This window comes from Ischnura elegans, chromosome X (genome assembly GCF_921293095.1).
Source record: "Ischnura elegans chromosome X, ioIscEleg1.1, whole genome shotgun sequence".
Classification (NCBI taxonomy): Eukaryota; Metazoa; Arthropoda; class Insecta; order Odonata; family Coenagrionidae; genus Ischnura; species Ischnura elegans.
In genome coordinates this window covers 76,753,571-76,772,098 of record NC_060259.1, presented here as the reverse complement: position 1 = coordinate 76,772,098, position 18,528 = coordinate 76,753,571, and the positions used below count along the sequence as shown (strand labels likewise).

Genomic DNA, 18,528 nt, shown 5'->3' with positions numbered 1-18,528 from the left:
GACAAAATAAAAACCAATGACAGCAAGCAGTGAAGTCAAAACTAATTGCTTGAATGTATGTCAATGTTAGGTATTCTTTTGAACACAGTTTTTTATTTTAAATGACTGCCTCATAAGGCACCTATAAGTATAAACTTACTGATTTCAGTATTTGAACATGGATACTGATCATGAAATTTATTTTGAAGGATGATGAAAATGGACCAGGAGGTTTTGATTTTCATCTTCAAAACATTGCCTGACTGAACTGTAAATACATTTCTTTGTCAAGTCAATGGTTAACTTGTGGAAGAAGATTAAGAAGACTATTATAAAAAATATCTCAAGGAAGCAACCGGTATTTACCTCATCAATATCAAAACACATTGCTTTGATATTTCATACTGCCTATACTATATAGTAGTATTCAGGCTGTGAAATCATTGTTTGGTCTTTTAATTTCCGATTATATCATGAAATTGTGTTAAAATTTATTCTTGCATGCCTCTGAGGCCACACCAAAAATGAAGTACTCCTTCAGTGAAGCCTGCATTGATTCATTTAGTGCTATCTTAATTAGTTCAGGTTAATATGACATTTTGTGTATCATCTAGATCTACAACTTCAATGAATATTTTATATTTTGGCTTAAGGTCTATCAACTTCATTTTCTTCAAAACTCTGGAATCAAATTCGCAATCAGGCAGCGGCAGAGACCGCTAGTGGTCCACGCTAAGTTCCCGGACAAAAAGGTTTGATGTTTGGATCAATATTTTGCATTGTTTACTTGATCGAAGCGAAGTGGCCACCTCGTCCACGAAGCTGATTTTTCCGTGGCAAACTCATCCTAGCGCTAGCGCCTCTAATCTAATGTTGCAATCCTTTCTTGGCCAAGTTATATCGTCGGATGGGCCCTGAAATTCAGGAAATTCATCCAGTTTTACTATCACTTTTATTAGTCAATTACTCAGTTATTGATGATAACTTGGAGTTACAAGTGTATTTGAAATACTTTTTGCCCTCTGTATGGGAAAAATACAACAATTGACGACAGCTATTTTGTCTTTGGCTTGATTGGTTAAACTGGGTTAAACATATATCATAGTCTTCATTCAGCTTGGCATCGTCGCCGCTTCGTCCTTGGCGGGTTTTGGTCCGTGGCGTCCTTTGTTTGGTTTTGCGCATGCGCGCATGCGCTGTACGAAACATCACTCATATCATGAATGGGGTCCTCATCCCGGTGTTGTAGATGTAAACAACATGACGTCAGTGAATCGTGTGGATTGAAGTGGACTGAAGGCATAAAGTTTATATTACAAGACAATACAATACAATATTTACGACTAAAGAGTTACTGTTTATTAGACTACGTAGTGAAATTTTGAACCTGTTCTAGAATGGCTAAAACAGGTAGGCCTTATTGGGTATTTGTGTTGTTATTTGAACTTCTATTCATTGTTAATGGTCAGCGAAATCCGTGAGGAACATATATTTTGCTCTTAGGTGCCCCTTTGCACATTTTTAAATCAATATTCTCAATGATGTAATCGTCATTCGCAGGAAATCGCTGGTTATATTGAAATTGATCGACGAAACAACCTCATTTTATGCTCATTTTTCATCGTTTACCTATTTTGCTTCTCAATAATTCCAGGAGTTAACTTCGAGTACCTACAATGTTCTTACGAGAGTTGGTACAATAGATTTAAAGGTGATGTCCACGATAGCTCTATCGTTCATGTGCCGGCTAATGTTTTGTCGTACCTTTTGAGTGATGTGATGGTGTTGCCAAAAAACTGTAGCATAACTCGACAGAGGAAGGAAATTCCTGCATGCTACGACGCCGAAGAGGAATTAGAAGTGAGTTTTTGTAAATATTATTAAATTTCATTTTTATGTGTATCAAATTAAATGTTTTCTGTTTTAGGAACCGGAATTCCCTGATTTCAATGAAAAATTAAAGGAAGCAATTCAGGGTCTCGGAGGAAAGGTTTTCGTGAAACTTAACTGGAGTGCTCCAAAGGTGATGAAAAATCGACTTACATTTTATTAAATCGCGTTTGATGTCTTTTTGTGTATCAATTTACTATTATTAATTTATCACTAATTCATTTCGTGAGACGTTCAACGTTTTGTAGTTTCTACTTTTATTCTTTCTACCCACTTTCGTTAAATAAGCATTCCGTGATCACACAGTGAAAGGTGGTTCAGATTAAAAGTCTTGGATTTTTCATCCAAAAGGTGTGATTTCCTTATACTGAAATATACGATACTGTCATGAACAATTCTTAATTGTAATTTATTTAATAACACAGGATGCCAGTTGGATTACATCCACCAGGTCCTTGTGTTGTTCTGATCCAGCTGACATTTATCTTCTTCTGAAGAGTTCTTCTTATATTTCGGATGATCTGTCTGTTTTAAAAGAGGTAGGTATTTCAATAAGTAGCCGATTAATGAATTATTTATTATTGTTGTTAATGCATCTTTCAAAATGGGCAAATGACAAGAGTTCATGTGAGTGATTTAGAAATTCTCTAGTATACGTGTGCATGATATGCTCACACACAAAACGAGGCAGACAGGAATTGTTGTAAGTAGCTGAGGTTTAGCCTAGTTGAATTCTCTGTGTGCATTCAAAGGGAGTGAGCTCTAAGAAGGCTGCTGCAGCAGCTGTGGCATTTCCCCCTAGAAGTGACTACCACAAATTAGCTAAGTGTTAGTGCTCAGTCCTTTCAAGGAGAGTTTTTTATGGCTCATACTCACATAAACCCTTATCGCTAATTGACATAAGCTCAAATATTAGTTCTAGGTTGTCAGTGGTGTGTTGCTAGGTGATTCAGAAGCCCCTACTTTTTCAGTTTTTCCATTCAGGGAAGTTAAGAACATGAACATGCAGCAGTTGGCCCCATGCTGAGTGAGAGCTGTGAATGTTAACCCCCCCCTGAATGCACCCCTGGGTTCAATGCAGAGATATTCCTGCTGTGTGGAGTCTTTTATGACAATCCCTCTTCATAAAAAAGCTTCTATGTTGAGTTATATCTTAATCATGTATATTAACAGGCTTTGTCCCACACCTCTCCATTGATGTTGTAGTTTTCTCATCTACATTGACTACAGATGCCTGTGTACATTTTCACCTGAAATGTCCTTTAATTATGCAGTTTGATCCTTCAATGGCATGGTTTAATTCTAGTTCTGTACAGTTTGGAATTTGGAATTTTTTTAGCCTTTTGAAACCCATCTTCCCAAAATGAAAATTCCTTCTATATGAATTGTTTTTTTACAAATCAAAGGCATTTTTATCTTTTACCAATTGATGAAGTCCAAGTCCTACAGTACTTAATGAAATAATCACGTACAGTGCAACAACTGTCCCAGCTCTGAGTAAAGCTATCTTAATAATTGCTTTCAGCGTACTGAGTGCCACAGAGACTTTAATATGTCTTCTGATCAGTATGTTCCATGTAAATTTAGTTGATTTTACTTCAGGGAAATTCACTATAATTTTTGGGTTAGACAATTTACTTAAAGTTTAATTGGTACCAAGATAAATACATATTTTGAATGTTGGTATGTACACATGTATGTGCTAATGTGATCAATGACTTACTTCTATTCCTATGGTGATTGGAAGCATCAGTTTCAAGACTCTTTGTTTTCCACTTAGTATTTTCAGGCACCAGCCGATTTCTTTAACAGCCTCCTGTTGCAAGAAAAATTAGGCACATTACTTGTGAGGAAGACATGCTCAAGTTCTCACCTCTTAAGAATTGTAACCATTTTTCATGCATAGCTCAGTACATATTTAAGTTTTTATAAATCGGAGATTTGATTACGCTGCCCACTAATTATATTTTAATGGCATGTGTTGATCAATAGGGTGGTTTCCTATTATATTTTTATTGCCTGAATCGAAAGTTTATTACTCCTGGAGTAAGCCTTTAATGCTTTTAGATTTTTAAATGACGATATCTATTTTTCGCGATTAAATGAAAAGTGAAAATTTTCAAGCGCACGAAAACGCGACGGCTAAGTATGAATGATGGGAAAAGCCCGTGTGACGTCATTCTGGTTCCCGCTGCCGCCGAGTAAGATGACCTTGGGTCGAGATTATGTGCGGCACTGCAATGCAGTTTGCTAGCATGTAGCAGAGTACACTGCTAGCAGGTAGTGCTTGGCTTAAATAATGATTTTTAATACCTTATCAAACGCAGGAAACTTTCCGACCTTAGCCAGTTTTAATAGGTGATTATTAAGGAATGTTTCACTGAGCTCTGTGCCTCATGGATGCATTGGTAATCTCAGACAATGTGAAACTCCTGAATACTCGTATAGCATCTGGGTCCCTGTGACATCATGTGGAGTGGCATCGCATGGGCGCCAATCTGGCCTTTTTCAAGTGAGGTTAAAATTGACCATTGCCATTCGTCTAAACTGGGATCTCTAAAACCAAGTAATTTGTATATTATGAATACACTAATGGTGGGTAACGAATCCCAATCAATGCCTTTCGTTTTCTTTTATGAAGGAAACTACCCTATTGTGGATGCATTAGTAATAGCCTTAGGTTGGGAAATGTCTGAAATTTCTAATTTTTATATAGGTTTCAGAAACTTCAGGTGATGTGCCATGCTGCTTAGTCCTTAAGAAGTGGATAGAAATTCATCCAGGCACTGAATATAGGTGCTTTGTTGTGGACAAGAATCTTGTTGGTGAGTAATGGTTGCATTTAGTATGGAAAAATACGTTCATTTCATAGAAACGTGCTTAACATGCTCATATTTGGAATACCCTCATTTTCAATTTTTTTTTCCTTTTTTGAGAGTAGCTTGATGGAAGTGCGATAATATTTTAATTTGCTTTTGTCATTATGTTGAATTAAAACTTTTGGGCTATGTCGCCACGTCAGATTTTGGGTGGCCCCAACGTTTCCCGACCGATGCTGGTCGCTTTCTCAAGGGAATCCACCCAAAATCTGACGCGGCGACATAGCCCATAAGTTTTAATGCAACATGACGAGCACCCGCGAAAGTTTTAACAAAGAATTCTGTCATTATGTTCGCTGTACAATTTTTATTGTAAATTTTTAATATTTCGTGATAAGCTTTTGAGTGTGTACTATTGTCTTAAACGACCTCTCACAATGATGTATTCCAGTGCAGACTGTCTAAAACAGTGTCCTGTGATCACTTATGATTCATATATTGTTTTTTTTTTAGGATTTAAAGGTTTAAAGTCATACTGTGAGTGTTCCATGGACCTATTCAATATTGAGTCAGGAAAAGAATTCTTTCATGTATTATTATTATTATGTATCAACAAAATTCTTGAACTATGTGTGTGCATTGCTGACCTTATGGGCTTTCCGGAAGTTTAAGTTGGGATAGGTCTTATACAGAAATAGTACATACCAAGGGTAATATATGTATGGCATATTCCAATTGGTAGCCTTTAATAGTACACTTGACTCTCGTTGATACGAACAACATTATTATGAAGCTCTTGTTATTACAAAGCAATTAGTTGGTCCCGACGAAAAGGCCTATCAATATATAGTAAAAGGAGCATTATAACAAAATTTTCATTATTATGAAATTCAGTCCCGGCCCCGGCGGTTACAAAATGAACTTTATTACGAAGTTCTGCGAAAAATCAACGGCATTTAGGTGGATATATACTATGCTATGTTATCATCATTGATCTACATTTAAGTTCCCCTCTTGTACTGTGCCCAAAAGCATCAATTTTGGTTCTTTCTTCAGTAGGGGATACTTCAACATTCACCGAACATCATATAATAAGCTCCATTCCTCTGGAATTATGATGACCCACTCATTAACGCTCATAAATTGGACGTAAAGTTAGTCCTCTTCCTACGCACATTGGATTTACGAACTTTCAGAGATACGAACATTCGAAAAATTCAAGTGTGCCCAACATTTCAAATTTGGTGCCTTTGGAGTTTGCCGATTCGACACGACGTGGCGTAGTGGCACTCGCACTTCCCGGCACCCATTCATCCTTCCTGCGGGCAACGATTTTTTTCGGCTCCAGCTACGTTGCTAGCTAAATCAGTTCATCACAGTGGTGAGATACCAGCCATTACAGCAATACAGTAGACTCTCGTTATTACGAAGTTCACGGGACCGAAAAACCGGAGGTTTGCAATAACGGAGTTTGTATGATGGAAAGAAAAAACGTAATTTGTCAAAATTTCACGTCTCTTCAATATACCACACTTATAATCTCCAGAGTCAAGTGTTTAACATATGCAATTAAATTATGCGCATCACAATCTGCAACACTGCATCACAATCGTGAGATAACACACGATTGTTATGCAGTGTTGCATTCTGCAGGATTACCACTCTCCTCGATGCCTTGTATAGTTTTATCAACTTACGAGCAAGGTCTCGGAATGCATCTTCTTCGTACATTGAGGATTTGCACATAATTTAATCGCATATATTATACACTTGACTCTGAAGATTATAAGTGTGGTATATTGAAGAGACATGAAATTTTGACAAAGTACGTTTCTTCTTTTGATGATACCTAAAAGAAACGTTCATACGAACTCCTTATTACGAACCTCCAGTTTTTCGGTCCCGTGAACTTCGTAATAATGAGAGTCCACTGTATTGCTGTAATGCCTTGTTTATTTCATCATAGATTAGCTTTGTTGAGTTAAAACTCTATAATTCACCTCTGAATACCTTCTTATCTGAATATCTTTCTCACCAACGGATGGGTCTACATTTGGGATCTTGTCTTACGTATATCAAAGGCGTGGAGCGGGAAGGAAAATACGAAATGGGCAGAGCGATAGGAAATGCTGGGAGGCACCCCTTGCCGTGAGGGATGGCTGGGGAGTTAACCCTTTTACTGGCAGCCCATTTCAGGATGTACGAAGACTGCCAAGGTATTTTTCCAGAATAGGGTAGTTTCCTTCATTAAAGAAAACGAAAGGCATTGATTGCGATTCATTACCCACCATTAGTGTATTCATAATACACAAATTATTTGGTTTTTGAAATACCGGTTTAGACGAATGGCAAGGGTCAAATTTTATCCTCATTTGAAAAAGGCTATATTGGTGCCCATGCGATTCCACTCCACGTGACGTTACAGGGACCTAGTTTCTATACGAGTAGATAGGAGCTTTAGATCGTCTGAGATTACCAATGCATGCATGAGGCACAGAGCTCAGGGAAACATGTCTTAATAAACACCTATTAAAACTGCCTAAGGTCAGAAAGTTTCCTTCGTTTGATAGGGTATTAATAATCCTTATTTAAGCCGAGCGCTACCATCCAGCAAGGTACTCAGCTACCCGCTAGCATCCTGCGTCCTATCAGCGCTCAGAGCCTCGATCAAGGTCACCTCACAAGGCAGGAGGGGGAACCAGAAATGCGTCGCACGGACTTTTTCCCATCATTCCTACTTACGCATCGCGTTTTCGCGTGCTTGAAATTTTTCACTTATCATTTTATCGCGAAAAATAGGTATCGTCATTTAAAAATCTAAAAGCGTGAAATACGTATTCCAGGAGTAATAATCTTTCGATTTAGGCAATAAAAAAATAATAGGAAACCACCCTATTAGCTACATTTCAGATTTAAAAATTTTTCAGCTACTTAATTTTATTTAATGCATCTAGATTTTTTTCCCAATTCTTAAGATATATTTATATCTTATAACCATAGATAGATTATGGGGGTTTACATAAATTACAGCCGTTGAAAAGGCCACAATCACGAAAAAAAAGTGAAATAATTCGGGCCGATAAATCAGCCCCTGGCAGTTTTCGCTCAACCAGCGAGGGCGGATATATCGGCCTGTTGGCAGTAAAAGGGTTAAGCCGCAGAAGCGATCCGTGAAGTGAAGGAAAGTACAATTGGGCTCTACCCAGGTAGCAATAAAAATGTTGCGAAACTGCTGTAGGTAGTCGAGCAATGGTCAAACATTTAAAAAGGTTTTTCCTGCAGTCTGCGTACAAAACTTTTTGAAACGTTCCTGCAGTCTAAGGGTTAAAGCTCAAACCCATAGATCTCAACGAATTCCTATGGCCTCAAATTTTATTAGTCTTGTATCCCTTCTAGCCAAAAATGCAGACAACGGTAGTAATGTGGGCAAATCAACTTCCTTCCCACTCATCAATTCTTCACTACTTGTCATCCCTCTCCAATCCCCCTCCGAAATGGCAACATGGCAGGAAGTGTAATGGAGGGGTACTCCCCTCTGCCCCACAGACTGAAATGCTAGGAAATATCAGTCACGTATGGTTATTATTGGAGACTTAAGAGAGAATCTAGGAAACAGTTTAGCGTCCTCTCCTTCATCATCTTCTCCATTCACTTCATCTCACCTTTACTAGCTGCGCATCAACTTTTGATGGAGGCATTCAGTGGTCACTTCCCTTCCCTTGCATCGGCTAGAGCCGACGTCTGGTCATTTGCGTTGAAAACTCTACGACAGTAATACCAGATGTCAGGCTTATGCATATGAAAATGCTCGTTGGCTTCACCCAACATTCGGCACGAAAGGGTTATTACAAGCATGTGACTGATTATTGAATTATTTTTGTCATTTATGTGCAGTTCATATATTTGCTATGTTTTACCTCATTTCAGGTGTATGCCAACGTGATACTACTTCGTATTTCAAATACATTGGTGACAATAAAGACTCCATATTAGAGCTTATTATCAATTATTTTCAGGACCACATCAAACCAAAATTTCCACTCAACAATTGTAAGTATTTATTGTCTTTTGCTTTTAATATGGTATAAATCATTCGAATGGTTTTTTATAACAATTAGTTTAAAGTAGGACTAATATTTTATTTAAACATTTCTGGTGCCAGCACTGGAAGTGAAAAAAAAATACCAATACAGCACAAATACGAGCTAGTGGCAGTGATTATTATCCTTTTAACAGTCAGATAAGTAGTATATTAGTAATAATAATATTTATTCCACTTATTCATAAATTACAAAGTACTTATATATAATGAATTAAACAATAAAGTAGAATATAGGTACCCCCTGAACTCCAGGTAAACCTGGATTGGGGTTACCATCATCTCTTAAAGAAGGGTCTGGTGCTGATTTATGAGCATTAGAAAAATATAGTAGCACAAAAACAATTTCGATATTCCACTATGCATATGTGTGCTGTACAATAGTGGAATAGCGAGAAGAAAATTCAACAATTATAAATTGTAATAATGAAAGTACAAAATAAATCATGAATTCAAAGAACAATGGAGAAAACTTTTTTTTTAACTTCTAGGAATGATAACTTTAAATAATGAAAATACAAAGAATAGCAAAATAAAATTACCAAAATTACACTATAACTTTTAAGTTTTTTTTCTATATTTTCACTCTCTTGGGATAGGAGCCATTGTTTTAATTTAGCTAGAAACACAGCTATAGAATTTTGACTCAATATCTCAGCAGGGAGGGAGCAGAACAATTTTGGTGCAAGGAAAGTGTATGCATGTTTGAAGGCTTAATTTATGGGATTTGGCGTACCAAAAAGAGTTGTTTCCTACACCTCAAGAATGTTGGAATTTGTACATAGTAACTTTACCATTCTGTGCGGTCACAGATTTGCTGGTCTTAGGTGTTTCAAATTGTTTACATTATTTGAAGCATGCTACTTCATATAAAATTTTAACCTTGTCGTCAGAATTTTATTTATGAATACAGGTGGGTTAGTGCCAAGCAAGGCTGAAGCTGGTAATCCTGTTAAACTGAATTTGTAAATTGACTACAGAGCGTTCCACATTTAGTTGACAGCACAGGCCTTATGGAGAACAGTGTTGCCAAGCTTCTGCTCCGCTGGCAGGCATCCTGACAGGGTATGCAACTGCACAGAGTAGAGCGCCAAAATGGTGTAGTTCAAAAAGGAGTTTGGGATTGCACGAAAGACGGCGTAATTTAAGAAATTTTTTAGTGTAAACTAAAATAGATTTGCTGCAATATAAAAAGAAAAGTCTATTGTTATCCATGTATGTACTAATTCAATGCACAAGCTGAATAACGAATAATCTGTAATGTAAAAAATTAACAATAAAGTGAGGGATATTAAAGTTATCGCCACTTCTGAATGCGACAAAATTTCTATTCCTTCCATATGATGCAATACTTTTTGGCTCTGGCTAGTATTACATAAAAGGCGATGTTGTTTAAGGCAACGATGGTTATATCAGACGGATAATTGGTTTTTCAATGGTATCATGAAAATTTGCTCTAAGTGAAACGTCTATTTCCACTGACGCAAGCTGTAAGAGAGATGACCTTATTGATACTTGCTTCTAAGCATATTCATACGTGCCTTAATTTTGCGGAGATCGTCAATAAAAACTCAAGGATATTTTGAATAGACCGTCAGGAATAAGTAGTAGCCGATTCTTATTACTACTCTACTCCTTTACTCCAAAGATTAACAATGGAACCTCCAACTTGTGAAACCATCTATAAGCCATAATCTATTTGAAATTTTCTCTCATATCAGTGTGGATCCAAACTTTATCGACTCATGCAAGGAGATAAAACGCAATAGCCTCGATGAAAACTAAACGATAATAAATGTATGCGCAATTATGTTAGTAAAATAATTCACTACCACCAGAATTATTTCCACCCAGCAAAATTTTAGGACGAGGTAAGTAAAGAACATTACTTACAACATTTAATACAAGTATTTTAACGCATTGCCTACACACGCACCTATTAGGGCTAGTGATCATGTTTTTTAAGCTTAGTTCTCTTCTTCAATTTATTGGCTGTCGTTTGGCCAGCGTTACGATGCAATTTGTGATGCAGATAAATTATGAATAGCAATAATCTTTCAAATCTCAATAAATACTCCTTGCCTGGGGATTAATAGTACACGAGCGTCGTAATAAGCAGAAACACAAGAAATGAGTTAAATCGTAATAGTCCTTCCATACCTTCTCGTTTAGGAGTCCGACAGACTTTCCACTCCCTCCATGTAGCGGGATGTGCTCGGCTGTGGCCCTGGCTCCTTTGTTGAAGACGATGTCGACTGAGATGATGAAGACGATATCAGAGGAACAATCAACTCCTCTATTTTATCCTGCAAATTTTCTGCATGCCACATATCTTCTTCCTCTTTCTTGGCATGCCCAACATAGTTTTTCCAGTTGCCCGAAGTAATAGTAGCTAAGCTTTCTGGTATCAGTTTTTCCACTTCAGTCTTCTTTAATGTTGAATTCTTCATGCCGATGTAATGTTTTACTTGAGCCCAAACCATCTCAATTGGATTTAATTTGCAAAGATATGGTGGTAATCTTAGAACTGTACAGCCATATTTCTTTGCTAATTCATTAATCTTAATTTTTTCAAAATTTTCCCGTACTTGGTTTACTGTAAATAAAAGATCTCTTTTCAAGCTGTCATCATCAAAGCTAATTTCTTTACCAGCCAACCATTCCTTAATGTTCTCTTTCCTCCAGCTTGTAGTAGGCAAGGATTCCAATTTCCTTGAGTGACAAGAGGCATTATGTACAGGGGTGCCAACTTACAAAAAATATTGGGGGGCCCAAACCGGGGATCTTGCCCCGGAAAATTTTATAAGTAGTGAGTATTAAGTTTTTTAAGCATTTTAAAAGAGTCATATGATCAACATTAGAACCCTGATAACTCGAATCTCGATATCTGGACACTCCGGGGAAAATCGACAAGCCTGAAACATTTTCCTCACACCCATAACGAATTTTTGAGGGGGCTTGAGCCCCCTCAAGCCCCATGGAGTCGGCACCACTGATTATCTACCACTGTAATTGATCCTTTGGGCAGGTTTGCTAGAAATGAGTGCTCAAACCATCTTTCGTAACACTTGCCATCCACTTCGTTATGCTCATTCATTGAATTCTTTTTGCACCGAAACACATGCGATGCTCCTTTTATGAACCCTTTTTCCGTCCCTGCTGTAGAATTGCAAATCGCCCTCCTTCGGAAGTGAGGGTCTTAAGCCCAGTAATTAGTCCAGCAAGGAAAGCTTGATGCGGAGTTTCTGTTTGTTTGTCTCGCCAAGACATGTTCACTATTTGTCCAACATTAATCCAAGTTTTGTCTATGAATATAATCGTCCTGTGTTCGCGACGATATTTTTTTAGCTGCCTTAAATAATTGTGCGGCCAACGAATAATATCATCCCTTTCAATAAGGATGCTTCTTTTCCCCCAGTGATCATACTTGAAGCATAGGTCCAAAAGAAGACAATATAGTGTAGTCCCTTTGTAATCTGGGAGATCAACATCCATATTTACCAAGCTTAAGATGGATTTTAAAGTGGGAGGAATATTTTTCACGAAGGATTCATGTACCTTGCTTCTAATTCCTGATCTCACAAAATCGTCGAAAATCACTGCTCTCGAATTTTTCTAAGGCTGTCTAATTTCTTTAGTTTTTGAAGGAGTTACCAATGGACCATGGGAGCTTTCCTTTCTCACTCTATAAACAGTGGACTCCGAGCACCCAGTAGCCTTAGAAGTTTCTCGGCAGTCCTCACTAATGCTCAAGTACGAGAAGACTTCGAGCACAAACTGTCTTTTGCGGCTTCTGAGCTTCTCACCTATTCTCTTCCTTGCATTGGACATGGTGATTGGGTGCATTACAGCAGAGATAAGTGTAAAACACACTTCACAGCTCTCAAATTCAGCAGGCCACATAACACTTGTTCACTCCAAATAATGCAACGGCAAACTGAATGCCCTCGTAAATACTTCCCCTGGCCCCTTCGGCTAGGGTCGCTTCTGGTGCAGATGTTTTTCCAAGCCGTGTAACTTTTCTAGCTTTCGTGTATCAATGTATTGAAATAAAAACACTGCTATTACGAGGTATGAGTACTCTCTGTTCAGGATATCAAACGAATATAAAAAGCTCCTTTTCCGCCCGAGAATTTTCCCTCTGCATGCAAGAAAAAGCAAGAAGCCCGGCCCACCGGTGCCGTAATATTTTTTCTGGAGATCAAAACCTTGTAACTCCCTTCAGAATTGATGTAAGTCAATGATTTTTTCACTAAAAATATTTTTGTAGTTTTATTCCAATTTGATACGCAGCATCTAGGGACCTACGACGTAAGAAACGTAAGTTAGTAAGCGACTGCTTTTTACCTTGCAAAAATCAAAATTTTCTTGTCGTAAAGGGTGTTACGTCGGCATAACATCATTTTAACTAAACCATTGTTAAATTGATGAAGACCTTCAAAGAGAAAACAGTATGAAGAATTTTGTGTAGAAGATTCAATTTAATACAGGCAATGGTCGGGCAACAATTGCGAGCAGAAGATAAAGTTAAAAAGTGCACGTTTCTAATGGAAATTTAAGGAAATGTTTTTTAGAGCTTTTGTTATAATTTTTATCAAAACACTATTGGCACCAATGAATGCAGTATCCCTTTCTACATTAGAATGCAATTTTCAATCAGTGCATTGCGCATCATTAATTTTCGTGCTGTTATTGACAACACTGCTCTCTCGGCCTTATGGAGATTAACATGGGAAACGGTTCCCCATAAGAGCCCATACTGTCAACTAAATGTGGAACTCTCTATAGACATGTGGGGCTTTATTCAACCTCGTTGGGAGAAAGCTTTTTTATATATTTTTGGAATGAAAGATGGTGGTATCAGCTGCATGTAAGTTTTTTATAGATAAAAAGCATAAAGAATTCACTGAAAATTCTAACTTGGAATATTATAAGTCATTGTTTAAAATATTGCATTTGCACTACCATTCAGGTACCTAGGTACTTAATTACCCCACATGCCTACATAAGTGTGATTTCAGTGATGTATTATTACTTTCCTGAGCTAAAAAATGCTATTTCTTGCCTTACAGATACATTTGATATTATCTTGGCCCTTGGGATGAAGATAAATTTAGTAGATTTTGGCCTTTTAAATAAGAACACTGACTGTTTATTGTTTTCTTGGAAAGAATTAAAGAAGAGGAAGTGTGGAACATCAACTAAAACACCTTTGAGTACTGAGAAAGAACACTCACCTTGTGATAGAAATCAAATTGTGAGTACAGAAATATATGAGTATTGGGTTTATTACAAATGGCTTGCAAATTAAGATAATAGCTGTTGAAGGCATGGCTCTAAATTTACTTCTGATTACCATTATGGAATTGCTCATCATTACTGTAGGGAGAGTTTTTCTAGATTTTTAGCCTCTCACGGATGTGTCAGAGGCGGGTTGTCTCTTCCATCATGATAGTTCAAATGAAGGAAAGGAGACATCATTAACTCTGAAATTGATGGTGGTGTTTGGGAAGGGTGGAAAGGCTGCCTTAGATTTTCTTACCCACGTGGAAATCCAAGAAAAGTTTTTGCATTCTATTCACCGGGAAAGTGTTAAATCATACATAACATGTTTTATTGTTATTTTGAATACATTTTTATAAATATGGAAGGGAAAAAGCGTCAGATTTTCACCACTTCCTTAGCAGTCGTGAAGTTTATACTCTCCTGAAACTGGTAGATAATTTTATCAACTTAATGTCAGTATAATTTATAAACTGTTCATTTTATCTCTGCGGTTGAGCTGGTGTGGCCGAAGCAAGTGGAGATGAGGGGAGGGAAATTTTCTCGGCATGTGACTTTGCCTTTGCCAATCAGCAAACAGTAGGCATGGCCTTAGTGAGTCGCTCTCAGACCTCCGCCGAGTGAAGATCGTGACTCTGCTCGTGGAGCAGTGTCGCCAAACCTCCCGCATTCTCCTTGTATGTGACTAAGTATGCCTTCCACCAACGGTGCCTCATTCAGCAATTTCATGGGCTTCTTTGAAAGGATTGTACCCAATGCCTTCCAAATGAGTAGGTATATTGTCTCGGCGCTGGGACCAACGTACCTGTTGCCACCTATGACTCACACATTTTCTGTGACAAAGTAGGGAGGCTATGTACATTTGGCAACGTTATGTTCGCTCCTCCTCTCTCTCTCTCTCTCTCGGTACTACCCCTCCCCTACCAGCGAAGCCATCTAAGAGTGTCCGGGCTCTCACAAAAGCTCACCCGCAGACAGAAAGTGAATAGGCTATAGACATTTTAGATCATACTTTCATGAATGCAGTTATGAAGTCTTCCCAGTGCATATTTAAAGATATGAGTGAAAGGCTTGGATATTAGCCTCAATTTCATGTAGCATTGAATGCATTTCACACCGTAGATGGCCCATCGCTGGGACGGGCCATCAGTTAATCCATGTTGTTGCTGTACGGGCGTTTTGAGCAGTTTATTGTTGAGGTTATGAGAACTCTGGCAGTGAAGCATGCAAATAAGTTGTCAATTAAAGTAACAATTTGAGCTACATCGCAGAATACAGAGTATATTTTTAACTGACTCACAAGTTACAACAAATTAACGGATAATGTCATCAGATGTTGGGTTAGTTTCACTATTGATCCATTTGCGTGGCCCTTCAAATTCACCATCGACCACTATGTACTGTTTTCAGTTAACGCATGTTCAGTACTGCAGGCAATATTTCTGTCAAAAAAAGAGTAGATTAGACCCAGATAGGGTAAAAATGTTGAATTTTTCAAATCAAAACCAGGAGATAGAACCAGTGGCTGACTAATGTAATGTGACATATTGTTCGATCATGCCCTCTTTAACAATGTGTACTTTAAACTTTTTTGCTTGGCAAATTATGGAGATGATCTTAATTTTTTTTACAGAGCTTTCCTGCTGATTTACGTCTTTAGTGAAATTATTTTCATTCATTTCTTGTGGTTCATCACATCATCATCACTGGTCAACAATCCTAGGATTGGTTTGACGCAGCTCTCCACTCAGTTCTCCTATCAGCTAATCTTTTCACACCTACGTATTTCTTCTCTTCACATGTCTCTTTACTTGTTCCATATATTTTGTTCGGGGTCTTTCTTTTCCATTCTTGCCTTCCACTTGTCCTTTGATAATTGTCTTCATCAGGCCATCATGTCTCAAGATGTGGCCTATGAGGTTGTTCCGTCTTCTTATTAAGGTTTTCATGAGGCTTCTCATCTCTCCTACCCTGGTTGCTTGTATGAATTTGCCATTAATTCAGATAATAAGAGTTCATCCTTGGAACCGAGAACCAATGGGGGAGAACCGGATCGGTACCGAAAACCGAAAAAATTTAAGAACCGTCTCATCCTTAGTTGAAATTTTAGAGAAAATTTCTGGGCTTTTTTCTAAATCCTATCATGAGATGCTGGAGATGTTAGCATGTACTGTCTGCCTTATCCAAGCCTTCACCTCAGGTTTCATTATTTGTGCGGGCTTGTAAGAAAGCAAATGATCCCCTCTCCCGACTGACTCAAGCAGAACTCCAAGGTTGCCAAATGACTTGTTAGTATTACAGGCTGTTAAGGAAGGTAGTAATGCACACCCTTATCAAAGGTTGCAATTATTGGTGTAAAAGGTAGGCCTCTTACATGAGTTAATATGGTAGTCTTCTGAATTATAGCAGGTGCTGAGTGTGCATGAGGAGGCATTTTTCTCTCTACCCTTTTCCCAAGATGTATTACTTTTAAATCATCATATTAATTGATTATATTTTATGTTCTAGCTATAAATGGGATTATGTTCATGCTATATCTGGGATTACTGTAAGTTTTTATCTTTTATGATTGATTTACAGAGCTCATGCTGTAAACCAGAGTTCCGTTACATTGATGAGTTCACTAATGTTCCAAGGAACCAATGCAAACATTATGGTATTCCGATGGATGTTATGCATTTTTGTTCAGGAGAAAAAAATGTAGCTGATTACATTCAAGAGGTGAGGTGATTTATGCTCATTTACCAACTTAAATCTTTGTTATCTTTTCCATAATTCAACATTATTAGCATCTGTGAGGCAATGCTATGGGATGTCTTTAATGGTTTGTGAGTTTCCTTTGGGGAACCTCAAATTCATGGCTTAGTAAATTATTGAAACTTTGTCAATTCCACTCAATGTTATTATTAAAATCAAATTGAATGGATTATAAAATTCCAGGTATCCATTAAGTAGGGTATTCATTATTGGCTGTGAAATTTGATATTGCAAAGCTAAAATTTTTATAGCAATTTTTTTTATGGTTCAGATTCAGATTTGATTCACTGATTTCACTGAATTCATCTCTTTGCAGGAAATTCTTAATAACAGTTTGTGATGAGCGGACCACTGGTATGCCTTGTTTACTAATGACATGAAGGCTGCATATCCATTTTCTGTCTGGTTTAATGGGTAAGGATGGTGTGTAATGTATATTTGTTAAAGTAAACAAAATCACAGATATAATAGTATTATATGTCCATCAATTTTTTTATTTGTCGGACCCAAGTGTCGACACTATACCTTATGCCATTCTCCTAGGTGAATATACACATTCTGCAAGCTTATTTATGGTATTTTGGAAATTGGAGAGGGATGACAGGTTGTTTGAAGGTGGGAGGGGAAGGTAACAAGGATATGGTCAGTAGGCTGATGTGGTTAGCTTGGATTCGACGAGGCATGAAGGTAATGGGGAGGAATTAGAGGGGTACAATAGGTTGTTTTCCTCATGTACGTTTTTACTTTGACTTGCTTGAGAAATTTCCAGCTGTTCACAAAAGTCCAACTTTTTCCCTTTACATTGGTTGTGAAATACCTTGACATTAAAATCAAACATGTGTTTACAGTCTAACAAATGCGTGGGTAAGAAGCAGTGATGTCATGGCAAAATTAGCAGTGCCGAAACGCACTTTCCTTAACTTTTTTTTGGAAGTGAAATGTTACTGTGTGTTTTCTATTACAAGTTATTATTCAGATTTTTTTACAGATTTTTTTGTTGTGGTTACGAATGTAAATATTAGAAATTTTGTGGCAACAAAATTGATAAAATTGCTATTTGACTATGATGCCTTTTGTTAACCAGTGCTGGAACGGCATTCTGGAGCATTCTGGCACCATGTGACACTTCTGGTAAGATGTGATCCAACCTCTTATTTTTCTAAGCATTTGTTAGACTGTAAACACACATTTGATTTTAATATCAAGGTCATTCACAACCTATGTAAAAGGAAAAAGTTGGACTTTTTTGAACAGTTGGAAATTTTCAAGCAAGTCAAGACAAAAACGTCATCATCATCACTGGTCAACAATTCTAGGATTGGTTTGACGCAGCTCTCCACTTAGTTCTCCTATCAGCTAATCTTTTCACACCTACGTATTTCTTCTCTTTCACATCTCTCTTTACTTGTTCCATATGTGTGGTAAAAGGCCTTTTGTGCCCCTCCCATTCCTCCCCTTTACCTTCATGTCTTGTCGACTCCAAGCTAAACATATCAGCCTACTGACCCCAAAGAAGGCCATATCCTTGTTACCTTCCCCCTCCCATCTTCAAACAACCTGTCTTTATCCCTCTCCATCTTCCAAAACAGTATTAATAAGCTCGCATAATGTATATTTTCACTTTTGAGAATGATATAGCGTCAAAACCTGGGTCCAATCAATAAAAAAATTGTGGTACATACAATATTAGTGTATCTGTGA

General features: G+C 37.6%; 1 protein-coding gene across 1 annotated transcript; it reads left to right on the top strand.

The window, feature by feature from the left end:
* Nucleotides 1-1,187: 1,187 nt before the first annotated feature.
* On the top strand, nt 1,188-17,734 carry LOC124171341 (cell division cycle protein 123 homolog). Its single transcript, XM_046550495.1, has 9 exons — nt 1,188-1,389; nt 1,634-1,839; nt 1,907-2,002; nt 2,295-2,408; nt 4,586-4,694; nt 8,616-8,738; nt 13,860-14,044; nt 16,651-16,791; nt 17,144-17,734. Exons 1-9 carry the CDS (start codon nt 1,377-1,379, stop codon nt 17,165-17,167), a joined length of 1,011 nt encoding a protein of 336 aa, XP_046406451.1. The 5' UTR covers nt 1,188-1,376; the 3' UTR covers nt 17,168-17,734.
* Nucleotides 17,735-18,528: the final 794 nt, after the last annotated feature.